The sequence below is a fragment of the Plecotus auritus genome (genome assembly GCF_963455305.1).
Source record: "Plecotus auritus genome assembly, chromosome: 7".
Lineage (NCBI taxonomy): Eukaryota > Metazoa > Chordata > Mammalia > Chiroptera > Vespertilionidae > Plecotus > Plecotus auritus.
The window spans coordinates 170,489,975-170,517,576 of NC_137774.1; the positions used below are offsets into that span (position 1 = coordinate 170,489,975).

At 40.8% G+C, this 27,602-nt stretch overlaps 1 protein-coding gene across 5 annotated transcripts in view; it reads left to right on the plus strand.

Moving 5' to 3' along the window:
• DAB2 (DAB adaptor protein 2) overlaps window positions 1–27,602 on the plus strand; it is a 47,077-nt gene extending 19,475 nt beyond the window's left edge. Inside the window, exons 3-17 of one of the 5 annotated variants that reach the window (XM_080677939.1) lie at window positions 6,399–6,591; window positions 7,540–7,679; window positions 8,341–8,439; window positions 8,976–9,107; window positions 9,603–9,683; window positions 10,115–10,141; window positions 10,377–10,430; window positions 11,031–11,093; window positions 16,115–16,768; window positions 17,952–18,114; window positions 21,905–22,534; window positions 23,072–23,181; window positions 23,764–23,834; window positions 25,876–25,911; window positions 26,745–27,602. In XM_080677939.1, the coding sequence (XP_080534065.1) occupies window positions 6,399–6,591; window positions 7,540–7,679; window positions 8,341–8,439; window positions 8,976–9,107; window positions 9,603–9,683; window positions 10,115–10,141; window positions 10,377–10,430; window positions 11,031–11,093; window positions 16,115–16,768; window positions 17,952–18,114; window positions 21,905–22,534; window positions 23,072–23,181; window positions 23,764–23,829 (2,412 nt within the window). In that variant the 3' untranslated portion in view covers window positions 23,830–23,834; window positions 25,876–25,911; window positions 26,745–27,602. Of the gene's footprint in view, window positions 1–6,398; window positions 6,592–7,539; window positions 7,680–8,340; window positions 8,440–8,975; window positions 9,108–9,602; window positions 9,684–10,114; window positions 10,142–10,376; window positions 10,431–11,030; window positions 11,094–16,114; window positions 16,769–17,951; window positions 18,115–21,904; window positions 22,535–23,071; window positions 23,182–23,763; window positions 23,835–25,875 lie in introns of all 5 variants that reach the window. The other 4 variants (XM_080677943.1, XM_080677940.1, XM_080677941.1 and 1 more) reach the window with 4 other exon arrangements.

Consider the following 27,602-nt stretch of genomic DNA (forward strand, 5'->3'; position numbering starts at 1 on the left):
CTCTTCCTCTCTGTAAAAAAATCAATAAAATATATTAAAAAAAAAAAAAGAACTGGGGTGGAATAACTGATTGACTGTATATTAAAGTTGAGATGGGTAGGCTCTCTAATTTTAGTTAATCCAACCACAAGCCTCATGTGTCCACCTTCACAAAAATTCCACATGGTCAAAGGACCTCAGGGATATTCCAACACTGCTCCTTTTTATAGGGTCTGAATAAGTGTAAGGAGGATTCTAGATTCAATCCCCTCTGCATGCCTTTGTTCATACAAGTATATTATCTGTGCTCCACTTTCCCAAGATACTGGAGTAAACTCTCATTATTATGAATTTATACTTTCTACTACTTCTAACCCTAGAGTTAAGTGTTCAAAGTTATCATTGTATTGAAATAACTGAGTGATACCATTATAGAGTTGATCATAAACTTAATACGTCAGCTCAACTTGTGAACAATGTTTAGACATTTCTAGTGAATTGGTTGCTAAGCCCAGTCTAGAGAATGGACTTTCATTTGGATTGCATTAAGCTCATTTTTAAAGCTTAAAGTCTCCCAAACACTCTTTATTATGATGACTATTCTTTAGGCCTACTAGAGCTATTCTTAATAAAAACTCATTTTAAAAACAAAATGGGTGGGGGTGAGTACAAAATTAGGAGAGGTCATAATGACTCAAGAATAAGAACTTATGCCAACATAAGAACTCAAACTTCCTATCATGCTTTAAAAAAACCAAACAAACAAACCCTAAAAGGCCAAGCACTGAATAGTAGAGAATGTACTGAAATAAATTTGAATTCTTTGATCTGCGAGTTGCGTCTCAAACCTAGCCAAATACTTTCTTCCCCGCAGCCAAATCAACATTAATGAGCCATTTTGACCAAGTAGGACTCCAGCGAACTAGGCAAGAAAGAATTCAGCAACGATGTATAATTAGACCCATAAAATCCTTTTTTCTGTTTTGGTTCAGAAAACATCTGTGAAATTCCATTTCAAACTATTCTGCTAAGCTATTTTCTTGTTCTTTGCTTGGTATATCTACTAAATGGCAGTCCAGTCTCTATATATAATGTGCTTTGTACAGCCTTCTTAAAATATAGTTTTTTAAAAACTGACACACATAATCTCTAGGAATAAAACAGTAGAGTCTCATGTTAAGACCTAGATTTCTCTTGGTACCAACTCTATCCACAATCAGTTATGTAACCATTAGACAAATTATACGCTCTTTCTTGTCCTCAGTTTCCTAACCTTTATAATGAAAGGGTGTGACCAAATTATTCCCCGGGTTTCTTCCAGCTCAATAGTCTAACCCACTCGCTATTTCTTTTAATGGGACAAAGGATTGTGGAAGTAAACCATTGGACCTCACACTTGTCAATACATTGGAATCATCTGGGACTCTTTATAATATACTGATGCCTTTGTCCAGAGAGTCTGGTTTAATCGCTTTGCGTGTGGCATGGACATTGACAGTTTAAGAGCTCTCCGGTAAAATTTCCCCAAGTGATCTGAGTTAGACCTGCCATTAGTAACGATGTAGGCTTAGAGTTGACTCAGGATCCATTAGAACAGACATCTCTGGATAATGTAGAATAGATTTTGGTCCCCATAGTCCTGTTTCCATCAGAACCTGCGCTCTGTAGGCTCAGAAGCCAGAGTTGAACAGAAGGTGACTCCAATATTGGCAAACCCTCTCACTTTTTCACCTGGGCCTTACTAATTAAAGCACTATATTCCTCCATGTTTCTATTTACTAGCTGTTTATTTATTGGTCCCAGTTGTTCTGCAACTGTTTAAATACTTGCTGTGGAAAGCAATGTTGGATGCAAATAAGATAGCACAACACATAGTTCTATGAAGCCTAACTTTGATTTAATCACAGCTGCCATTTGTTAAGCACTTTCCACATATGCAAGGCACTGAGGTCTCTGCATAAGTTCTTATTGATTTCTCATAACAATTCTGCAAACTATATTCCCATTTTACAGGTGAAGAAACAAATGTGAGTTAAGTCGTCTCAGCCACAGAGCTAAACGACGGTGAAGTTACCTAAGATTCCCAAGCCTGAACTCTTAGCTGCTGTGTAATCTCACCTCTGCTCACAATGAGCCGTAGAGGGAACTCGTAAATCTGGTCAGACTTGGTCCCAAAGTTAGGGAACAGCTTCTTGGTTCAGGGCTCTTTGTGTCCGCTCAGTCCCGTAGCATCCCTTCCAAAGGTTAAAAGCAATGATACGTGCTCTCTGTAAATGCCTAACTCGTGTGTACCTCCTTGACTCTGGCATGTTTTGTCACTGAGGCCCCTACAGCTGTGTCAGCATTTGCAAGCAAATCTTTTAAGGACTCCTTTTCAGTGTGCCTCTGTGTAGTCTCACCTCCCCAATTCAAGAGGCTGCACAAATCTTCCTGTCTGCTCAGCGTGGCTTTTGCAGGGTAGAGTAAGCCTTCCTAAAAGCATAGGCATCTAAGCAGCTAAGGGAGAAAGGGGTTACATCAAGTTTCAGAAACAGCCTAACTTCACTGCCTCATTTCTGGCAACCTTCCTTATTCTCAAAAGGCTGCTTTGAAAAGAGTGGTGAAGGCTGTTCGCTGCCCTCTTGGACCCTGAGATCTATCTGCCTTGGAGGTTAATATTTCACATGCCCTAATGCAGTACCTCAGCTGAGACAGGCATAAAGTTCTAAAGGACAAGGAAACACATTCTCTGACCAGTACAAAGTACTGGATGCTCTTGGTAAAGATGTTTATGTTGCTTTGTTCTTGACTCTCTTTAACTCCCCTGTGTCTATATATGTGGCTCTTCCTGAAAAATTTACTGATATCTTAAAGTCAATGGGATTATGACTTTGAAAGCAGCTTATAAAATACAGGTTAAAATCAGTGAGCTTAAAAAAAAATATAAAGAGTAGCAGCATATATAGTAGAAACAGGGACATAGATCATGTTCAGTTTTGAGCTCAGAGACTTATTAGCAAATAATCTTGTGTTACCGAGTCCATTCCATTCTTCATAAAGCAGAGACACATTCTATTTCATGGAGCTGTCAGGATAAATGTTTTAAGTGCTTGGTAGGTTGGGTGTTTGTCTCATTCCCCTTAACATTAAAAATAGATTCTCTACCATTTGTGGAACAGGCCTACCATTAAATAAGTCCTTAACTCAAGTTACTCCCTTTACCAGCGTTTTGAGTCTGACTAAGCAATTTCTTCTCTGCTCTGTATAATTAGGGCTAGAAGGTAGACTGGGCGGAAGGTGGTACATTGGTGTCAGGATATTGCTTTAGAATCCTGGAATTATTCATTAGTATCATTGCTGATACCAATATATCCCTACTGATGGAAAAGATAAGCAAGAATAAGAAAGTACCAGCTAAATTTGGCTCTACACAAATGTGTTCTTATGCCGAGCATTCCAGGGTTCTAAATACTGGATGTCTTGCATGCATAACTTTAAGGGCTAAACAAACTATAGCAGATTAGCAGATTAGCAGATTATTTTATTTTATTTTTTTAGTGCAAAGGACATAGTTGTCTTAAGATGACTCACGCAGTGTTCTGGTTTACATTTCTCAGAGCCTTCTCAGAAAAGATGTTGCAAGCTCCAAAATCTCTCCTAGTCATCTGATTCTTATGCCATGGAAAGGGGAAGTCTTCACATTCTTTCAGGGAGGTTTGTAAAGTCCAAAATCCAAGTTAGTTATCTTTTCTCAAATGGAAGCAAATTTTATTGACTTAGCAAAGTTTCATTTACAAATTTGTTCTACATTAGGCCTCAAGAAGGAGTCAATAATATACAATAACTTTAGGTCCTCATTTGGTTCCAAGTGTATTTTCTTATTTATCTGCTCAAGCTTCTAATGAAGGAAGCAGCCTTGTCCCTAAATACTAGAACCAGTTAGGTATAGATGGGGAGCTGTTCAGGTAACCCTTTGCATATGTGTTGAGCTTGAATTTGTGACCCCTACCTTATGCTAACATTCATTGTGTATGTCTCCTGATTAATGTTGTGCTCGTGGTCAGAAGGGTCCCACAGAACCTAATGAATGAGAAGACTATACACTCTAGTTGTCCTATACCCACTTGTTCCCCCTTATATAAGATCTTTGACCTTACCAGAGCTTAAAACAGACCCAATAACTCAATGCAAACTAGACTTATTTTTTTAAGCTATGCCTTAGTTTGGAAAGTGTTAGAACTGGACATATCTTTTGGCAGCCACAACAGGTGTATAACAGCATCTCTGTAGCTATTATGAGATTTCTCAGATGAGATTCATCACTGTCACATCTGAGGAACCCTGGCTTGGGGCCAGACAGCCTGAGCTAGACCCGGGTTCTAGTATTTGCATCTGTGTAAGTTACAACCTCTGTGCCTTGGCTTTCCCTCAGGAAAAGTGAAATCACTCTGTATCCTAATACTCAGGGTTATTGTAAATTTTGGAGTTAATACAGGTAAAAGACTAATAGTGTTTGGCCCCCAAAGATGTCTTAAGTAAAAAAAGCTTTGGCCCGGCTAACATGGCTCAGTGATTGAGCATAGACCTGTGAACCAGGAGGTCATGGTTCGATTCCCAGTTAGGACACATACCCAGATTGAGGGCTCAGTCTCCAGTGTGGGGCCTGCAGGAGGCAGCCAATTAGTGCTTCTCTCTCATCATTGATGTTTCTATCTCTCCCTCTCTCTCCCTTCCTCTCTGAAATCAATAAAAGTATATAAATTTTTTAAAAAAGAAAGAGAAGAGCTTTGAACCCTCTACTCTGTAAGACATCCACATGCAGAGACTTCTCTATGGCTCCCTACTATCCAGGTGTGTTTGAGCAAAACTAACAACTAAATCTCCAAATGAAATAATTCAGATAATATTAACCATAAATAGATTTATGTATTTATCTATGTATTTGCTTTCAAGGACTATTAAGACTACAAGGACTATTTAAAAACTTATGGAGAGCCCTAGCCAGTTTGGCTCAGTGGATAGAGCATTGGCCTGTGGACCAAAGGGTTCCAGGTTTGATTTTGGTCAAGGGCACATACCTCGGTTGCAGGCTCCTCCCTGTCCCAGGCCTTGGTCAGGGCATGTGCAGGGGGCAACCAGTTGATGTGCTCTCACATCAATATTTCTCTCTGTCTTTCTCTCTTCCACTCTCTCTAAAAATCAATGGAAAATATCCTCAGGTGAGGATTTAAAAGATAAAATAAAATAAAATAAAATAAAATAAAATAAATATATAAAAACTCATGGGGAAGCGATTAAGTACTGACCTTCAGGAGAACATGTTGACATTCATGAAGCAAGTAAGTGGCAGTTGAAGTTTATTGAGCAAAAACTTGAAACTTACTTTTGTCCTTTAAGTATCTAACAAACAGTACATATTCCCATGTGATGGACTTTATCCTTGAATTAAAAAGCTCAAAAATGGGTGCTGTATGCATAGAATTAAGAGGGCTTTTGGGGGTGCACCAGCCCATTGGTCATCTTAACAGGATTACAGACTGTGAGGGGCTTTTCTTTGTCTTCGGTCTTCAGTCCAGGTAGAAAGTTAACCTGTCTCTAGCTCTCTCAGCTGCTGTGTAGAAACTTTGACTCTTGGGGGGTGAAATAACCTTTTGAAACATTAGTTCACGTCCATTAGCACTTACAATGACTGCATTTTTCTGTTTTACCTACTGTGATACATGGGGGAGCTTTATGAGAGCATATACCACAACCATGTTGAGGACAGTAACGCTAAATAATAGCATAAAAGTATTCACATGCAATAAATTAATTACACGAAAGACACCCCATAAATTAATCCTCTCCCTGATATGTGTAAGGGTTAATGTCAAAAGTGGGTGTCTTTTAAAGTATAGTGCTTATAGACAGCACTGGAGGTTAGATGCAGAATCCTAACATTTTAAAAAATATTAATATGAATAAGATAAAATATGTAGCTCTACTCTTGACACTGCCTTTACAGTTAAAGAATTTTTTGAGGACCAGAATTTATAATACCCAGTTTCACATGCCAGTTGCCATTTTCTCAAGCTCAGCATTCCATTTATTTCTATTTTGCTATGATTTTTCTGTGTGTGACACATTTTGATCTCTATCTTTCATGCTAGATTTTTATGCCAAAGATCCAACACAAGCTACTTAGCTAGATAATCATTAAATGTTACCAGATACCAACTGACTAAAGAAAAATCTGGTAAACACCTTCTTTCCATTTTGGAAACCTCAAAGGAAACACTCCTACCCACTCCCCTGCTTTCAGAGTTCAGTCTAATAGAGGAGAAAGAACAAAATGAGTCTGAAGAACTGCACTGGAGAATCACTAGTGGTAGGCCTATTATGGCATAAAGTCTGGCTTTGCTGTGTTATAATCTCATTACGCCTCTAAACTCTGCCTACAGGTGTCTGCAGTCGGTTATGTTCTTTTGAGACCTCGCCATCAGGGAGCGCCTGGTGTCACTAAGTGTCTGCTGGTGCTGGAGTTTGCTGTCTGCCTTCTTGCCATGTCTAACGAAGTAGAAACCAGTACATCTAATGGTCAGCCTGACCAACAGGCTGCACCAAAGGCACCGTCAAAGAAGGAGAAGAAGAAAGGTATGGAGAAATCCTCCTGAGGCCAATGAGGGGAGCTCGTGGTAGTTACCTCTGAAGAAATGAGAAGTTCAGGGTAAAGTAAGAGCTGGCCGTGGCCTGGCTTCAACCTGAGCCTGGTCTCCAGTCCTGAGCAAGAGAGTTGGAGTTTGGTTCACTCCATATACAAGACGTGGCTCTGAATCCTGTGATTGCCCCAGGTCCTGCCAGGCGGCTCTCATGCCATCTTGTTCAGTTGATAAATCAACTATCAATTATTATATGGTTATCTTTCAGTAACCTGTTTACCATGTTGCTGTTTTTCAAAACTAAAGACCTTTGTTTTATAGACCCTTGTTCTTCACCCGTAGTACCACTACAAAGTGCCAGAGTCTTAACCATTCATAGCTTGAAAATATTGCGTGACTGGCCTGCTTTTCACTTCTACTCTTTAGCAATGGAAATGAGACCCCACAGGCCTTTTAAGAGAAGCAAAAGAAGTTATGAAGATGGGATAATTATCTTAAGTGATTTTCAAAGAAATTTACTCATAATTCCTTTTTACCTTTTTGACAGTTCAAAAATGCTGGTAAATTGTGTGGTGCCTTATTTTTCTTTTATTAAAAAACAAAAGCATTATTCTCCTTATATTTTTTTAAAGTATTTTTAAATTATAATGAATATCCCCAGGTCCCACCTCACATAGTTCCATAAGTTTCCCATAATTCAGTCCATTTTGCACCTTTAAGAGTTTATTTTCTCTCCATCCCAACATCTTATACAGTATTGAAGAGCATGGTTTTACTCCAAGGAAGTGAGAATAAGGGTAGAATATTGCACACTTAGTCAATCATAGTATAAGCAAGATTTGTACTGCTCTAATTTGTAGATTCCGGAACATATTTGATGATACATGGGGCTGATATTTAAATACATTTATAAACTTTATCCTATATTTCTTTCTTTTCTCAGGCTCAGAAAAGACAGATGAGTATCTTTTGGCCAGATTCAAAGGTGATGGTGTAAAATATAAGGCCAAGCTAATTGGCATTGATGACGTGCCAGATGCAAGAGGAGATAAAATGAGCCAAGATTCTATGATGAAACTGAAGGTAAAAGGCAGAAAGCGTGCTTCGTCTCTGTCTTCAGCAAACGGCCAACAGGAGGAATTAGATGAGAAGTTTGTATTTACCTGTATCTCAATTATTCAAGAGGAAAACTTTCTAATCACGTAATCCAGGGGCACCTCATTTGATGAGTAGCCATGAGATTGTTTGCATATTCTGAGTGTTGTTCCTAGTGTAGCAGGACTTGACATGCCTTTTGCTTTGGGCAGATCGAAGTTTCCACCCTGGAGGTCTTCAGGTAAAAGTCAGGACTCTGCTTGGAAACTGGTGTTCCTTAGAGTTAGCCGTTTGATTTTCTGAATTTTTGAATTCCAGCACTGTCACTATGTGAAACTAATTAAATAATACTTGCTAAGTAAGACAAGACGTAGAAGTAACACCTTTGAAGAACTTCTAGTACATTCTTTTTGTCTTTACCAGTGACTGTTCGGAGATCAAAAGAATTAAAATGGCTTGTCCAAGTTCACAGAACTAGTGATGTCCTGGCTCAACACCTTCTATTCCTTCTTGCTCTCTCTTATGCAGGGTGCTTAGGTCTTTCATAGATGGTAAATTAAGCTGAAAGCAAAGCTGCCTTTAAGTTTTAGTATCAGAAGCATCATAGGGTGGTTTTAACTAAGTTTTCTTGTTTTCCCAACCTCAACAGGGCATGGCGGCGGCTGGTCGGTCTCAGGGACAACACAAACAAAGGATCTGGGTCAACATTTCCCTTTCTGGGATCAAAATAATTGATGAGAAAACTGGGGTAAGAATTCACTTTCACTGACACTTTTCTGACCACCTGCATTTGACAAACAATTTGCAACTAAATTTTAGCTCACCTTTTTCCTTCTCAAAATTCTGTAGGAAAAAAAATAGTATATATCACTTCTCCAGATGTAAAGGCGGAAAACAGGGTAGGGGTGAGGAGTTAAGTCATTTTATCTTGAAATTTATTTCCTCTAATGATGTGTCAAGTCTGTAAACACAGGTATGCTATAATATCTCTTGGGTATTCTTTATGACCCCAGGTACAAGAACTAGATTAATACGAACCTTTGGTTTGTGATACTATCGTAGGTCTATGCATGGGTCTCATTTTAATATATAGGGGAAAGGAAAAGTAAGCTTTCAGTTGTAGTGTATTAATAATACATAAATAATAAGTAATAATACAAGAATAGCCTGGCCTGTGTGGCTCAGTGGTTGATTCAGCCTTTTCACATATCTGATGCTTAGCTGTGCTAGCCTACAAGTAGATGCTAGTTTTCCCAGTAAATCATGTTTTTGTTCCTTTTTCAGGTGATAGAGCACGAACATCCAGTAAATAAGATTTCTTTCATTGCCCGTGATGTGACAGACAACCGGGCATTTGGTTATGTGTGTGGAGCAGAAGGCCAGCATCAGTTTTTTGCCATAAAAACAGGGCAACAGGTTAGTGCCAAGCCTTGAGGTATTCCTGGAGGGGGACTTGTCCTCAGTGGGATGTAGGAGTGTCTATCGCTCAACTAGAGAGCTTTCTAGAAACAACTGGAGATAGGGAGAGGAATAAACAATGATTCAAATGATAACTGTTTATTGGTCTAAGGAATCATTTTTGAAATGTCATCGATTCCCATGGAGCATGTGGCACAAGGATTGTTGGAATGGGTATTCTTATAAGGTGAATGCCGATTATAGAATAATAGCAACTTATTCCTAGAAATGCAGAGGGACTTGGAAAATTATCATGGTCTAAGTACTTATTGTTGTTTTTTATGTATCTGGGGGTAGGGTTGGGAGTGGGGGTTATTCCCCACAAAACAGGGGAGTGTAGTGAGGAGCTTTAAGAGAAAGGGGGCGGGGAGTACTAAGTCAGAACTGATGGGAGATAAAGGGAAGAAAATAGTAAGATTAAAATACTGATAAAGATGCTTTTTCTTGCTTCAGGCTGAGCCATTAGTCATTGATCTTAAAGACCTTTTTCAAGTTATCTATAATGTGAAGAAAAAGGAAGAAGAAAAGAAAAAGGCAAGTTCTACCCAGTACAGGTTCTATTAAACTTAAGATAGTATTAGGACCATATGTGGACATTATGTAAACATATGGCCTGTCTGGAGAATTGGCTTCTATGTAGATCTCCAAAGTATGGAAAGTAGAGAAATGTATTGTCTCTTCTTCCCAAATAGCAGGGCAATGGATGGGTGTTACCATTAGCACTTATTTCTAGTCCCTGACTCCGTACAAGCTTCACATCGATTCTAAAGACTATACCAAGTTTAAGTCCAGTAACTCTGTTCAAATCCAGTATTAATGTGAAAAGGGGAGGGGACTGTAGGGCAGAGATAATATGCAAGAGTCTCTTTTGCTTGTGCCTGTGAACTGATAGGTATATTTGTTCTTTTATTTAACTCATTTTAACTATAATTACTAGATCACTGAATTTGTGTCTTTCTTTTTAGATGGAAGAAGCCAACAATGCAGTTGAGGTAAAACTGTAACTTCTCTCCTTGTGAATTGTGATGTGTGACGTGTATAAGCCCTTGTTTGCTCCCTGCCCAGCATGATCCCCTTCTGGCTTATTGCTCTGTGTTCATGACCCTTCTGGTCATGGAAGACGTATGGTTGAATGATCAGTGCCAAAATTATAACCACTTAGCAAGCCAATACACTAGGAAATTAAAACTTGCCAACTAAACCCTTAAATATTTGCCATCTTTTCAGAATGGAAGTGAGGCCCTAATGACTCTTGATGACCAAGCTAACAAACTGAAATTGGTACGTATGTGACTTTTTATGATTCTTGCTTACCGGAATGTGGGTTTTACTTCCTGTAGATGTTGCAAAGACAGAATCTGTATGAAAATCCAATTGCAACAACTATTTCCCTAACATTGATGTTAATATAAAAGGCAATCTTTTTAGTAAAGACATCTAAATCTAATTCAAATACTTTTTTTATTGATTTCAAAGAGGAACGGAGAGGGAGAGAGATAGAAACATCAATGATGAGAGAGAATCATTGATTGGCTGCCCTCTGCACGCCCCCCACTGGGGATCTAACCTGCAACCCAGGCATGTGCCCTTGACTAGAATCAAACCTGGAACCCTTCAGTCCCCAGGCCAATGCTCTATCCACTGGGCCAAACCGGCTGGGGCTCGAATACTTTTTAAAGAGTTTGGACCAAATGGATTTGTTTGGGTACTTGTCTATACTTCCTGACCTAAATCGCCCAATATCAAATCTGTATTAGCTAAATGAAAATTCAATTGTGACGGCCATTTTCCTAAACTTTCGTTTAGGAAACAATTACGACAATATACAAAATAATCTTTTTGAGTAGACACATCTGAATCTAATCCAAATACTTTTTTAAGGCTGTTGACCGGATGGATTTGTTTGGGGACATGTCTACACCTCCTGACCTAAATAGTCCAACAGTAAGTGTCTGTTTTTAAATTTGCAATGTAATGGAAATGACATCTATGACTCAAATTGGCAATTAACCAAGAATCTTGAGCATCTTTATTGAAACTTGGAACGTGGCAGCTGATTTTTTCTGCATAAAGTGGAAATGGCTGCTAGAACAAATTTGCATCTTAAGTCACCATGGGAACTGATCGGGACTAATTCAGATACTTAATATTGCTTAGAGATTAAATCTGAGCAATAGGTCAGGCAATGTAGTCCTTCTTGGTATTACTTAGGATCAGAAGGAGGAGTTGAATAATAATTCTTGGCATAAGCCTACTTGAAGGAAGTATGTTTGTTAAATGATTAATTGTAAAGCCTCCTGGCCTCTCCATTTATTTTTTATTCTTTTTTTTGTGAATTAGCATAAGCTTGGTGTGAAGCAAAATTTAAAACAAACAAGAGGCTTCTTTATATTTAACCAACACTTGTTTTAAAAAAAAGTTTCTCATTTTTTTACAGGATATTAGAGTGTATCAAATCTTCTTAATATTGAGACTAGAGTAACATTTTCCTTTACAGATATGAAAATGGTAATTCTGGAAAAAAAAATTTACCAAAGAAAGAGGTTCAAATTCAGCACAAAAACCCAAGTCTCAGACCTTCCAAAACAGGCCTCCAGTGAAATTACCCATGTAATTTTGAATGGTTTTTTACAACTTCGCTTATTTATTTAATAGTTTCTTGAATACCTGCTACTTGCTGGGCACAGCAATGAGATGCACACTGTCAATGACATCATTAAAGCCAATTAAAAAGGAGGAGACCAACATTAAAACCAATAAAAAAGCTTACTAGCGGATGTTAATTATAAGGTATTTACCTGGCTTTAGAGGGTCAGCTAAGAGTGCTGAGTGAATTTCCAGGCTTGAACATAAAAGATGAGAAGGCAATAACCAGACAAAGGAGCACCACTGTCTATCTAGGAGTCTCTAGATAGACATCAGGGAATTATTAAGCAAGCCTATATGACCAAGAAGGTCCTTGGAAATAAAACCACAGCGGACCAGAGACTGGGTAAGTCTCACTGGCCCCAGAGTATTGCAGAGAATGCCAGGTCCATGAAACTTCACATAAAATGCTGAAGCTCTGGAGGTGAGAAGGAGCAGGGGCTGGGTACCCCCTTCTCAGCCCCCAAGCCTATGAGATTCACACTGCATAACTGCATTATAGAGGCCTCAAAACCGCCACAGAGAACCCTGTTCACTGTTCTTTGAAGCAGTGTGTCCTAACTCACTTGCCTGTAGAACCTGTCATTCTTCACAATGTCTGTTACCGTTCTAAGGAGAAACTTTTTGAAATATAGGATTAGACAGCCCTGGAAGGTCCATCCCAGCTCTGAAATCAATGTCTGAAAAGCAGGCTGTCCAAGTATAACTGACATTCAAACAAGTTTATTGAAAGAGATCAGAACACTCAGGCTCTGAAGCAGTTTCCATGGGGTAGGCAAGGAAGCACTGACTGCTTCGTCTGCTTCTGTTGCCTTCTGGAAAGTTATAAAAAAGGAAATGGAAAGCAGCTTGAGTAAGCCTGAGTCTCATTGATATTAGACTTCATGCATTTTATGAATTTTTGGTGTATCAATAACAATAGATTAAAGAAATAAATACCATCAAAGTGGATGGTATGTGATAAGTAAGAGAATCCCAACAGCACTAATTATGTGCTGGTCAGACTTTGCCAGCACATTCTAACAGATTGACTTTATATTCATAGGTCACAAAATAAACTTATCTTTACTTGATGAAACCAGCATGTTTGAAATGATTCAAATCTTACAGTAGTTGCTTTGGAAGAGATGAAGAGAGAAGAAATCTCAATTATCTAAACTTTATTAGTTAGGCCCTATCGCTCCCACAACATTTATACAGAATAGTTTTATGCATTACAAATAAAGCTCATGTTGCAAACTAAGTAGCATACCTTAGAAATGTAATTTTCCACTTGAATAATATTCATCCATACTGATCTAAAAAAAAGAAAAGAATACATGCTCTAGTGAAAATTTTGATCATTCAGAGTTATTATGAGAAGAACATAAGGCATGGTCCACCATCAAGGAGGTTGAAACTGGTGCAGGGATGGGGCCAGGGCACAGTGTTGTGGAAGTAAGATGCAGAAAGAGGGCACAGGTGAAGCTGAAATAGAGGATCCATGGGAAGAGGCTTTATAAATTATCTGAACTTGAACTGGGTCTTTTAAGTGTGTAGGAAAATAGAGTAGTTAGGCTAAATGTAAACTGGGTGCCCCCACCCCCCGCCCCCGTGGGTCATTTTGAAGGTCTGGCTAATGAAGCTTATTTTAATTCAGGGAGTAGCAGAAAGACATAGAAAGCTTCAGGTAGGGAAGTCCAAGATTTGGCAGTGAGATGTTTAGGTGACATAGCTGCCGAGAGGAGAGCTAGGCTATGGAATTCAGTAGTTAAGACTTCGTCTCTGGGAAGACACCACTTGGTTGCCTGCTGCCCCTCTTGCTGGAGCTCCCTAAGAGCAGGGCCTGCATTTCACTCTCCTATCACTAGTGCTTGTCTCTCGGATCCTCCAACGATGGCCATGTGGATGCAGTATTGACATCCAAGGAAAAATGCATGAAGCTCTGACCTAGGAGGTGGATGAGGAGTCTTGCATCTCTTAATCACAGTCTATGAACTAGACCTTTAATCTTTTTTTAAAATTTATCTTTATTGTTGAAAGTATTGCATATGTCCCCTTTTTTTTCCCATTGACCCCTTCCACCCTGCTCCCCCTTCCCCCCCTCAGGCCTTCACCACACTATTGTCTGTGTTCATGTTTATGCATATATGCATATAAGGTCTTTGGCGAATCTCTCCCCAACCACCACCCCACCCCCACCATCCCTCTGAGATTCAAAAGTCTGATCCATGCTTCTATGTCTTTGGATCTATTTTGTTCATCAGTTTATTTTGTTCATTAGATTCCACATATGAGTGAGATCATGTGATAGGCTCTTCATCTGGAATTAGCAACAGAGACCTGAGCTGAGGAAAGCCTTATACATTTCACTTATAGGCCGACTATTCAGAAGTCTAACACTGTGGCTCCTGTTTGGTGTCCTAAGAACTTCTTCTGAAGTATTTGAAAAGGAGAACTCTGCCAGCTGTGATACCCAACTGTTCTAACCAGAGGTGGCTCCTAATAAATGAATAAATACTGAAATCACAAGCATTTGGAGTATATTTTCCTACCTTTTGATTGTTAAAGATCCCTACATTAAGAAGTCTTCCAATCTGTTTCTTTGATTAAAACAAAATTTTAATGACAAGCTCTTTCTTCTGACAAATTCTTCTGGTTATAAAGAGAAAAGCTGGTTTTTAAACATTGTGGTTTATACCTAACAGTAAAGGAAGCCAAAAGATAGAATACTAATTAGATCTGATTTGGGGCCTAAACTTTCTAAAAATGTATTATTTTCCCTTAAAACAAAAGAGGTCTGCCTACTCAGGCCTCCTTTATCTTTTTGAGAATTTTATATTCCCTGACGGTTGTTTTTGTCTCAAGGATCATAATGTTTGGTGGTCTGTTCAGAGCAATGCTAGAATTCCAACTTCCATATCAATGGTGTTTATTGTTTATATTCCTCTGTGGTCAGTATAGTGAAGTATTAATGGACCAAAGTCAGTTAGGAGGAAGGTCTGTCAGTGTGACAGCTCAGTCCCGGGGTGACCCCTAACTAGTGATAAAGATGTGGCAGATTGATCCAATTGGCTGCTCTTATGCTAAGAAGGATGTCTTACCTGACAACTGAGAACCCAGATAATTAACATGCCAGAAACTGATAGGGAATAGAATTTGTAGAGTTGTGAATTCGGTATGTCTTTCAAATTAACACTTAAACCCACATCTCCACCTTATACATAAATCAGACTAGATTATATATAAATTAAAGACAAATATTAGTTGAATTTATCCTCTAGATAGGTGAGATAGGCAACTCTTAAGCTATATTTTTTAAAATATATTTTTATTGATTTCAGAGAGGAAGAGAGAGATAGAAACATCCGTGATGAGAGGGAATTATTGATTGGCTGCCTCTTGTATGTTGGACCGAGCCTACAACCCAGGCATGTGCCCTTGACAGGAATTGAACCTAGGACCCTTCAGTCCACAGGCCAACACTCTATCCACTGAACCCAACTGGCTAAGGCTTAAGCTATTATTTTAAAACTGCACAATACAAGAAGTTAATGTGATATGTTGTTAGATTATATCCCTATTTTGGGTTATCACTTTCTTAGAAAGACATAGACAAAAGGGTGTGTCCAGAGGAGAGGCTAAGAGGATGAGGATGAGAGATCTAACTTGGCTAGCACTTTCAAAGATTCTGAAATATTTTTAAAAGCATACCTGACATCTCCCTATAATTGGCCCAAGGAAAGACCAATTATAGGGAGATATATTTGACCTTAAACTTCATCACATCCAGAACTGCAAAATATGAATGTATTAGCCAGTAAATGCGCTCATTTGGAGAGGTGATGGTACATGACTGGGATACAGTGATAGGAAAGCAAAGATATCAGGCAGGAAGCTGGGCAGGGCTTCTGAGGTCTGGTCTTCCTTTCAAGCTCTATATACTTAAGCACTTGGAGTGACTCACAGTGAATTCCCTTTAAGACTTTCAAAGACATGAATTGAAACAACCGTGATCATGAACTCAGCCCAGTGTGTAAGGGTGAGCGGTGACATGAATAATATAAACAACAGTAAGAGTTCATTTAATTAAGGGGTCAATGAAGTTGAGACATAAATAAACAGGCACAAGGTGGGGAAGGGGGAGGGAGGACCTATTCAACTGGAAAATGCACTCACCGAGGGGATGGGAGGAGATCATGGTCAACCATTTTATTAAAAACCAAAATCAAATGGGAATTATGATAATCCTGGTAATTTTATGTAGCCTTTTCATTTAAAGTCACAACATGGACTAACACTTTCTTTCTCTCTTTTTTTTTTCTTTCCAAATGTGATAGGAAAGCAAAGATATCCTGTTAGTGGATCTAAACTCTGAAATCAACACCAATCAGAATTCTTTAAGAGAAAATTCATTCTTAACAAACGGCATCACCTCCTCCTCTCTTCCTCGACCAAAGCCTCAGGCGTCTTTCTTGCCCGAAAATGCCTTTTCTGCCAATCTCAATTTCTTTCCCACCCCTAATCCCGATCCTTTCCGTGATGATCCTTTTGCACAGCAGGACCAATCGCCACCCTCTTCATTTGATTCTCTCAAATCTCCAGATCAGAAGACAGAGAATATGAGTGGCTTGTCTACTCCGCTGAGTAATGGGCCCCTGAATGGGGATGTTGATTACTTTGGTCAGCAGTTTGACCAAATCTCTAACCGGACTGGCAAGCAGGAAGCTCAGGCAGACCCGTGGCCCCTCTCAAGTCCGCAAACCCAGCCAGCAGTGAGAACTCAGAATGGGGTATCTGAAAGAGAACAGAACGGCTTCCATGTCAAATCCTCCCCGAACCCTTTTGTGGGAAGCCCTCCCAAAGGACTGCCCGTACCAAATGGCCTAAAGCAGGACTTGGAAAGCTCTGTCCAGTCCTCCACACATGACTCCATAGCCATTATCCCACCTCCACAAAGTACCAAACCAGGAAGAGGCAGAAGGACTGCCAAGGTGAATTGTCTTCTCCGCATGTGCGTTGGCAGAATGCATGTTCGCTGTCACAGGGTGGTCTGAGGCGAGCTGTCTTTCCTGCTGCTATTGTAGTTTCCTGTGTGGCTGTAATATAGAAGGTGGGGTGAGCTCGTCGTCCCCCAGGAATACCTTCCTCTAATCACCACCTTTTCAAAGCTTCGCGCTCAGCAGTGTTGTCGCGCCCTGCTTTCCCTTTGCATGTCTTGTCTTTTATTATTAACTAAACACAAGTTTTTTTTTTTCATTTTTAATGCTGCTATGCTTCTGTACCTCTGGTAAGTTTGATGGTCATGTTCTGGGAGCGGAGGGCAAGGGTTCTTGTGCTTCCCCTTATACATGCCTTCCCCACACTAAGGCGCGCCCCGCACACACCCCTCAGGTTGTGCTCATGACCAAGGAGGTGGTGTCCAATTCTTGAGTTTGCCTCCTCTATTAAAAGTTGACTGGATAATCCATTGTCTTAAAAGAAACATGTATTTACTGTCACCACTTCACTCAAAAGCAATTTCAAATGTGGTTACTGTTAAGTATTATTTTTTAATCTCTTTGGAATATGTAGGCTGGCCTAATGATTAGACTAGCGCAGTGGTCGGCAAACTGCAGCTCACGAGCCACCTGCGGCTCTTTGGCCCCTTGAGTGTGGCTCTTCCACAAAATACCACGGCCTGGGCGAGTCTATTTTGAAGAAGTGGCGTTAGAAGAAGTTTAAGTTTAAAAAATTTGGCTCTCAAAAGAAATTTCAATCGTTGTACTGTTGATATTTGGCTCTGTTGACTAATGAGTTTGCCGACCACTGGACTAGTGTATCAAGGCCATGCAGACTGATTCAAATCCACTAGAATGATCAAAAACACTTAAGCTACTTATGTATAACTGTCCCTTCTTTCCCAGCTTCAAGCTGTTAGCTGGCAAGGAGACCAGGCAGACATAAATGTGTGAATAAGTAAATTAGATTTCTCTTCAAGAGTCCAAAACCTCATATCCTGCCCATTGCAGGGATCCTTGTCCTTTTGCTTTGGTTGGTTGGTGTTTTGTGGTAGTCCCTCAATATAGGAAGTAGTTTTTCTGTGTGGTTCCCGATTTGAGGTACAGCGTAGGAGACAATGACACTGCATTTCTCTGTTGCTGAGTAACTCCTTTATGTCCCCCTTTGCCCTGTCAGTCTCCAGCAAATGACTTGCTGACATCAGACATCTTTGCTCCTCCGGACTCAGAACCTCCAGGCCAGGCATCACCTACGGGACAATCTGCAACCCCACAGACCAACCCTCTGGATCTCTTCAAGACCAGTGTTTCTCCCCCTGTGGGACCCCTAGCAGGTCTAGGTAAGGGCCCGACATCGAGTCAGGTTTGGCTCTGCTATTTTCACTCCCAGGACGATAGTGCTGGGAAGGAAGGCATTTCATATCCTTATAGGTTTCAGGGGCATAAAACTGGAGCATCTTAGGGAGCCTTTCTCCCACTCTTCCTTCTGTACAACCTCACCCCCATTTGGTACCCTTGGGTGTAAATGAAATTTGGCTTCTTGAATTGGAATGTGCGAGAAATCCATGTTCAGTATTGTACTTACTTGAACCAGCTGCTCACTAAAGACAATTATGAGGGGTTCTGAAACACAGACCAGCTTCGTTGGAGAAACGGGGCTAAGATGACAGTTCTTTATCATTTCTATTAGGAAAGTAAGAACTTGCATGTCTTCCATGTAAGTTGCCATTTCTAGTTTGAAGCCCTCTCCCCTATTCAACGGCTACCCCGCTTGGAAGGGACATATACCCTGCGAGGGGTATAAGTCAAGTCTGAAGCAAGTGTAAGTCATAGAATGAAAGGCCTGGGTTCCGAGCCCAGCTCCACCCCTGGTATCTGGAGGGTGTGGGGCAGGTATAGATCCTATCCGCCTCTGCATACTTAAGCCTTAGCAGCTGCTTGCCAATGTTCTGGCTAGCTGAGTGTCTTGATAGAGTAAGAAGTAAATGCTGGAAACGTGACGTTGAAAAGAGCATCGAGATAAGGGAAGAGGTGGGACTTTTTCAGATGACTAGGATGTGCTGGTGCTGCCATTCGTATATGTATCATTAGCTCCTGTGAGCCGCTGAGCCACCCCGTGGCAGGACACTGGGGAAGGCCACGTGCCTAAGGGCTGGCCCTGCTACCCTTTGTCCACAGCCTCAGTGGTACAGTCTTCAGAAACCCCAACAACAGTCCTTGTTGTCTGGCTGGGGATTCTCTTTGTGTTTCTGCTTCTTGGCACCACAATGAGCTCCAAAGAGACTTTGTCCGGGAGGGAGCGGCGAGGGGCTCCCTTCCTCATTCTGTACAGGTTGATCAGGGATTCTCTCTGCCTCCTGCAGGGTCAGTCATCGGGACCCTGCTTTGTTTTTTTCTCTGCTCTTTTCCTGCAAAGGAACCTACTGTGGTTCTGTGATATTAAATCTGTTTAACCATATCGGGAGGATGGTAGCAAGAGGAAAGTCGTTACCCAGATGCCAAAGGGCTGAAATGCATGTGGAGTGAGAGGCCAACTTGTCCCAGCACTCTGCTTGTGTTGGTACCATCAAGAGACCCTCCCCGAGCTCTTCGTGGCTTTTCGGAGCTTCCCCCTTTCTCGTTGCTCTTTTCCCGGCACCCCCAAGTGGAGCTGGTTGATGTTTTTCCTTGCAGCAGGGTAGGGAGCTTGCAGGCAGTGTGTGTGACCAGATCACATCACAGAGCTTTGTAGTCTGATATCATGCCCCGAAGAATTTTTACAGCCAATATTTAACAAGTCAGCCTGAAAATACAGCTGGACCCTATAACTGTTAATTTATTCAGACGAAGTGAAGCTTTTTGGCTAGGAGCCCCTGTTGAGGCCTTGGGGTATACAACTGCAGAATACTGATGATTCTTCCAAGTTTGGACATGGGACTCAAACTGAGCTCGACAGTATAGCCCCTGTCCACTAGCAGAGATCCTCCGCCAAACCCGGGAAGGTGGTAGGTCTGGCTTCCGCTGGCCCCAGCTGGGGACTCCCTCCTCTGGAGAATGGGGGGTGGGGAGAAGGGGTTGTAAAAAGCTGAGCCTTCAGTTTTGACTCGCTACCCCGTGTTTTCATCTAGAATCAGAATGTAATAAAATGAACTTTTTTTTTACTGACACTCTCTTTTTTTTTTTTTTAACCTCTTGCCTCTACTTTTTCCAGCGGGGCCTTAAATATCTTGGAAACACAACGCGTGGAATCTTGTAGATGGGAATGAAGGCTGGCATAAGTATATACTACGAAAGTCTTTATTTCCTGGCAAATTTAATATTTTTCTCTTTTACCACCACTCCCACTAATACCACCTATGTCTAAAGCTACACACTTTTCTAAGGGAAAGCAAGCCGTTCAACATGAAAGATGATAAAATTCTACCCAATTTGCACATCCATCTGGTGTAAATTATTACTGAGTGACTCTGGGTTCAGTAATAAAGTTTAAATAAATTGGTTTGAAAATGCTAGAGATAACTTTGTTCAAACTTAGCTCCCTTTTAGAAGCCTACAATCTAAGATAACTTTCCCTTCGATTCATTGTGAAGTCTCAAGCTGTATCTGTAAAATAAATATTTGCATTAACATTCAATTTAAAAAAAAAATAGTCCTGTTTCTTGATGCCAAAGGGGCGGAATAGGAGGATAGGCTGCTGGGTTCAGAGCCAGTATGCCTGAGTTTTCATCTCTACTGTTGCAAACTGTGACTTTCCCAACTTTAATCATGAATATTCTTGTACCCAGTTCCCTCCCCTCAGACATAAGGGTGTTAACTTAGTAAGATGGCCTTTCCCGAAACCCACCGCTCTCCATGAGGACACCGTATGCTTGTGGCCAGATGGCTGATGTTCATGGTGGTAGAGCTGAGTCAAGGAACACCAACCTCCAATACTAGAAAAGTTCAAGACAGAATACCTTGCTCCATCAGCCCCTGAATACCATTTTCAAAACATTTCTCACTTTGGAAACAGAAACATCCCTAACCCAAGTTTGGTTAGGGATGTTTTGGTTAGAAGACTTTCATGATGAAAGAATGCCCTGCCCCAAAGCTCAGAGCAAGTAGGTTTTGAGAGCCAAGCATCATTGGTGAATAGGGCTGCTAGTGGTAACAGTTTAACTGGGTCATTAATACACTTGGGAAGAAGCAGAAGAGACAATGCCCTCTGTCTCTGAACAAGATGTGGGGAACGAGCTTCTCAAGAAGAGGGACAAACATTGGGGAGACTTAGACTTCAGTGGTTTCACTAACTCCTAATCAACGTGGCAGGGGTGCAGGCAACAGGGCGTTCCCCACAGAGATCAGACCCCCGGGCACAGGCCATTGGTTACCTCGGAAGGTGTTTTTGCTCCACAGGGTCTTCTCCCTCCCCTCCTCTTCTGCATACTCTGTTCTAACTTCTGGCAAAGTTTAGTGAGTGACACATGGCAGGAAGCACTTTTATTTGAAACAGCTCTCCCGGGATAACCAGCCTTTCCTCCATGTTCATATAGAAAAACCTAAAAGTATCTTGGCACCAACCAAATTTTATCATCCTTTTGTATAGCTGTATCAACCTTGGCAGCATTGAAAAGCAAGGCAACTCTGAAACGGTTCCTTTAGGGTGTAAGCATGTTGAAGCCTAAGGCACATGTGTGAGAGCTGCTTTCCATAAGACTCAGACAGTAGCCAGCTGCCAAATGGAAAGATGGAATCAGTGACTCCGAGTGCCCCATGGCTTATCTTAATTAACTACTTCATAATCAGCATGGTTTGTATGTGTAAATGTATTCACAGGGTTGACAGGCTCAGTTCTAGCTGTTTAAAACACACCAGTGTATGTACGATGAGGGCCCATTTTTTCATGACTCGGTACTTATGGTCTGTGTTTCCCTTCCAATGAAGCACAAAGATGTGGTAGAAAGAAAGGGCATCAAAATGCCACCTGCATTTGGATACCACCTATACTGTATTGGCTCGTTAATCTCCTGGTGATCTGAGCCTTCATTTCCATGAATGGAGGCATTGGCCATGTAGATGCTTTATAAATGCTTCTGGGAAAGTTGTTTCCTGAAACTCAGAAATCCTCTTTGAGCTTGACTCCTGATAAGTCCTTCCTCTCGCTTCCTTCAGGTGGTGTAGCAATCACACCGCCACACACAGGACCATGGAACCCGCCATCTCTCGTGTTCAATCAGTCCCCTGCCATGGTCCCAGGAGCCATGATGGGTGGTCAGCCTGCCGGATTCAGTCAACCAATGGTTTTTACCACAAGCCCAGCAGTTGCAGGTTGGAACCAGCCTTCATCCTTTGCAGCCTCAACTCCCCCTCCAGGCCCTGTTGTTTGGGGCCCATCAGCATCTGTGTCACCCAATACTTGGTCATCAGCAAGCCCTCTGGGGAATCCTTTTCAGAGCAGTATTTTTCCAGTTCCTGCTGTGTCTACCCAGTCCCCTCCTATGCTCTCTTCTCTCCTGGTCACTCCTCCTCAGCCACCTCCTAGAACTGGCCCTCCAAAGGACATCTCCACCAATGCCTTTGTTGCTTTGGACCCCCTCGGGGATAAAGAAGTCAAGGAAGTGAAAGAAATGTTTAAGGACTTACAACTGCGGCAGCCTCCGGTCCCCGCGAGGAAGGGAGACCAGACTTCCCCGGGGACTTCAAGTGCCTTCTCCAGTTATTTCAACAGCAAAGTGGGCATTCCTCAAGAGAATGCAGACCACGATGACTTCGATGCTAACCAACTATTGAAAAAGATCAATGGTAAGCTACCCACTTCTCCATCTACTATGCCAACAAGTACTAGTATTTCCACTTCATACGGGCCCACAGAATCCATCAGAAGAAAACTCTCCCACCCACCAATAGCCTAATCGGTGGTTATGGAGACAACTTAACCATTTACCTTATGAAGCTAACTATTTACCTCACTTTCAAGGTCTGGCCCTATGCTGCCCTCTTGTGACAAATCTTAAGAGGGCTGCCAAGAGCTATTGATATTCCATGGGTGCTGCTAGCTGGAGGGCTGTATAGTAAAGCCTCCACCAAGCTCCGTGGCCTCCCTTGAGGGAATCTGAAGCTCTTTCACTTCAAGTCAATCAATATGCATGGTGTCCTCTTATGAGAAGGATGGATTTGCCTGTAATAATCGGGAGCCCTCGTATGTGGTGGTGATGTTTGCTCCATTGATGTACATTTCAAAAACATGGAATTTACTTTCTAAGATAAGCCTGACTGGGGACTGCTGCTTATATTTGGGGAAAACTTATCTACTGATTATTTGGGTTTTTCACCTTCTAGAACCACCAAAGCCAGCTCCCAGACAAGGTGCCCCGCCAGTTACCAACTCTTCTGACAATGCATTTGAGAACCCTTTCTCTAAAAATTCTTTCAGTTCATCACAAGCCTCTGTAAGTATCAGCTGCTGCAAGCTGTCAATCACAGTGTGTGCCACATAGAGCTACTGCCTCCTCAGTTAACCTTGTTTGTAGGTTTAACAATCCCATGATGATAAAGGATGGTTGAATAAGATTTATCATTGAGGACCACCACCATGTAATCAACTCAAACTGGGGGAAGGTGATTTTTGCAGGGATGACTATTCTAAACTTGAGAAATGAATATCATATAGAAAAAGTCTTTTGTATCTCATTGAACCTGGCTCATGAAAGCATTTGGGGAGAAAATCAAACTGAAGTACTATTTTTAAAAAATCTTTCAAAGACTTAAGTTCCTGATTTCTCATCCATGATTATTTAGCCCATTAAAAAAAAAAAATACTTCCCATTCTGAGGAAGCAAACATAATCTACCTGAACTTTGGTTTTGATGTAAATAATAAATATACAACACTAGTTACAAGCTGGCAAATATAAATCATTGTAGACCTTTCTGTGACCTATGTGAATTTTGAATTTTAAAGAAATTAGAGAAGTCTTAAGTATTTTTTTTCTTGTAAGTATACTTATTGATTGGTTGGTTATATCTCCATAGATGGCTTCTCCTCAACCTGCATCTCCCGATGTATATAGGGATCCTTTCGGAAGTCCTTTCGCCTAACTTCTGTAAGTAGGGTGGCATAGGGGGTGAGGATGAAATTTTAATTTTAGAATTGGGAAGAGGTTCAGTCTCTGTCATTGAGAAGTAATAGACATGGAAATCTATACTTAGCTACTTTGATAATGACTAGGCTGGGTGTTTAAGAGAATTCATACACACACACACACACACACACACACACACACACACACACACACACACGAGGCCCAGTGCACGAAATTCATGCACTCAGTTGTGGGGTGGGGAGGTCCTTCAGCCCGGCCTGCACCCTCTCACAGTCCGGGAGCCCTCAGAGGATGTCCGACTGCTTCAGAGGTGGGAGAGGCTCCTGCCTCCGCAGCTGCACTCGCCAGCCGTGAGCCCAGCTTCTGTGGGAGCGCACTGACCACCAGGGGGCAGCTCCTGCATTGAGCATCTGCCCCCTGGTGGTCAGTGTGCGTCACAGTGACTGGTCGTTCTGCCATTTGGTCAATTTGCATATCAGCCCTTTATTACATAGGATATATAAAAAATAGTAATAGACCCCTGGGCATGTGGATTTCTATCATATCCTGTGTTTTTGATATTTCAGGTATGTATGGAAGTAAAACATAGCATAATACCTATAGCTTTTTAGTTTAGTTTTGTTTTGTTTTACCTTCACATTTAAGTGATTGCAAAGCATCTTGGTAATTACTTGGTTCCTATAGAACAGCGGTTTTCAACCTTTTTCATCTCATGGCACACCTAAAGTAATTACTAAAATTCTGTGGCACACAAAAAATACTATATTTTTTGCCTATCTGACAAAAAATAGGTGTAATTCTGATTCATTTATACTGGATGGCTATTGTTGTATTGGCTGTTGTGATTTTTTTTTTCATTTGAAAATCTAAGGGAAAAGAGGTTAGTGCCCCTGATTAAATAGTCAGATATTGCATATTTTAAGAATTCTGGCACACTGGTTGAAAATTGCTGCTATAGAAGGTTCAAAATCTGTTGACCTTCTGAAACCACAAAACAGGTCAGCTAAATGGGTAATCATCACAATACTCTGCCTCCCAAATCAGTACTTATTTCTTTGTGAGAGCCTTCGAAACTAGTCTTTAATAGTCTAATGGCATTAAATCCCGAAGTGGGGACAGTTGCCAATACCTACTTCAAAAGCAGTGTCAGTGCCGATGAGTTTGAAAGTTGATCCTCCCCACTAGTGGATTTCATCCTAAGTAAGTTATTGATGTAACCGCCCTTTCTTTCTCAACAGTGAGTGGAAGCAACTTTGATTGACATTAAAAGATTGAAGTTAGTGGAGGGAAGGAGGTATACCTGCATTTAGGAGGTGGGCATGGCTGGCTCAGGAGACCCATAGAAAGAGTGAAAAGAATCATCTTCTATCTGACAACAATAAGACTGAGTTTATTTGCAATTTGGATCACCTCCCCCTCAATGCGTTTCTACAATTGCAGTGTTTCTTACGGACTTTTTCATAAAATTTGCTTCAGAGAACTGGCTGAGATTTTTGGAAAGGCAAATTCCAGAGCCCACCCCTGCCTTAAGGTATCCCTGTGTGGTGCTGAAGAGAAAAGCTTGGTTTTAACAAGCGTCCAGGTGGTTTGTAATGCTAATAAGACAGTGTAATATATTGAAGGGCTAGAAGTCTTAGCAGAGACTCATTCTCACCCTCCTCTCCAGGAGAAGCATTGAACAAACAGAAAAATATAAACTACACTAGGAGCGTGGGAGAACTGTTTGCACTAAATTGAATTGACTAGAGTTCTCTTTGGAGGCTCCTTTTTCTTTAGGTCTTGAAGGAAGAATAATCTTGGTCAACCTACTAAACTAACAGAATGGGAGGAGAAGCATCATGGGAGAAAATAGCTAACATTATTGATCACTTGCGTTAGGCACTTTATCACAGGTTCTACATTTATTATCTTATTTAACCCTCTTGCATCAGCCCTAGGAGATACTATTACTGACATTTTAGATAATGGCTTGATATTTAATACATGGATATTCAATCCAAAAATTCTAACCACAGGTTTTCTCTTCTCCATACTTCTCTAGGAACTTGGCTTGCTGACTATCCAGAGGAACAGAAAGGTTGGCCTTAGCAGTCAAGGACAAAGCTGATAGCCAGACTAGTCCTGACCTCCGCCCTTGTTCCAGCTTTGCATATTATCTGCTGCCTTATTTCTTGCTGCCTCTTCCACCTGTAAAGTGTCTCTCACTTTCTGTTTAGGTTAATGCTAAACTGAATCTTATAGCTTTAAATAAATTAAGAATCTAAACACTCTAGCTTAAATATAAATGAAGTAGTTTCCCTACCTGAACCCTTGCCTATTGTGTCCCTAAAACATTCTAGAACATTCTACCATGTACCTGGTTGTGCGATGCAGCCACCCCTCGGATCAGAATGCTTTGAATAAATTTTAAAATCCTTACTGTTCAAGGTTGTGTGGGGGGGTTCCGTTTTAGAGCATAAAACCTAAAAATTGTAGTAGAGCAAGGCACCTTCTTAAATCTTGCTTCACACCATCACTTCCTGAGAATTTTTAAAGTAAAATTGAAGCAAGTCCAACTTCTCTGTAGGCACTTTGGAATCTGACACGCCCAAGAACCTTTTTAAAGATATACTTCTCCTCTTTCTGAAGATCGTATTTTTCTCAAGGGCGAGAGAATCCTTTCTCCAGTCTGCTAGCTCTTGCCAATGAGAGAAATGCATTATTTGTGTCTCCTCTCCTTTTCCCTCTGATTCTCTTTCCAATCAGTTTTGTTCCTAGGTTCATATCACTTCCTTTTCACAAGAAATGGAGTTTTGTGGGGCAAAACCTCTAATGATTCACAGATCTGAACTCTTGTCACCTTCTCGGTAATTGCTAATCCCAGTAACTAGAATTGCAAATGGGACAACCTTTATCCTTTCTGTGGAATAGGGGGCCATCCTCTTGAGCTGAAGTTCCAGGAGAGCAGTTAATGTTGAAGAAAACCTGAACTCGACTCAGCAATGAAGGACAACACATCACAAAGTTAAATGTGATTGTGCCAAATATGTTAGGTGCTTATTTGGGGTTATGCTAGACCTTTATCAAGTAACTGGAAAGCTTTCTGGAAGCCACAACCTCATAGTTAGTTGGAAGATAAATAGAAAAAAAAAAAACATACACAAAAACCCGCAGAACAGTTATTTCCTCCTATCATTGCAAACCTAATGTCTGAAATATTGTCTGAAATACTTTTCTCCTATAACCTTGGAAACTGCCCATTTCATTTTCAGTCCTATTGCTAGCACAGTTCTGGAGGGTTTGTTTTTGCCAAAATGAGTTTTGTTTGTTTTTAATGTCTCTTGACCCCTAATGCTCAGGTTCTTGTGGGTGTTAATCAACCACATACATGTAACCTTAGGTTGAAGAAGAGGATGACTGCTTACTATCTAAATAAGATGCTGGCCTCATGAATATCTATTGATTAGTCCCAACTAGTCCAAGCTAAAGTCCCATGGTTTTATGTTTAATGGTAATAGCTCATCATATTTGGCAAAATTTTCCATCTGGCTTCCTACTCAGTCATTATAAACACAGACTTGAAATAGTATTTTATATGTCCAAATACCTAAATGTGCTAAACTGGAGGCAATTATTTCTAGATAGTTGAATTTTTGAAAGTAGAAAAAATTTTTAAAGTGATGATCAGCCACATAAATATTTTATACATACTTGTTTTCTTGTGCACTTTCTGTATGCAAATAAAGCTATAAATTTACTCATTTCAATAAACTGGAATGGCAGAATCTC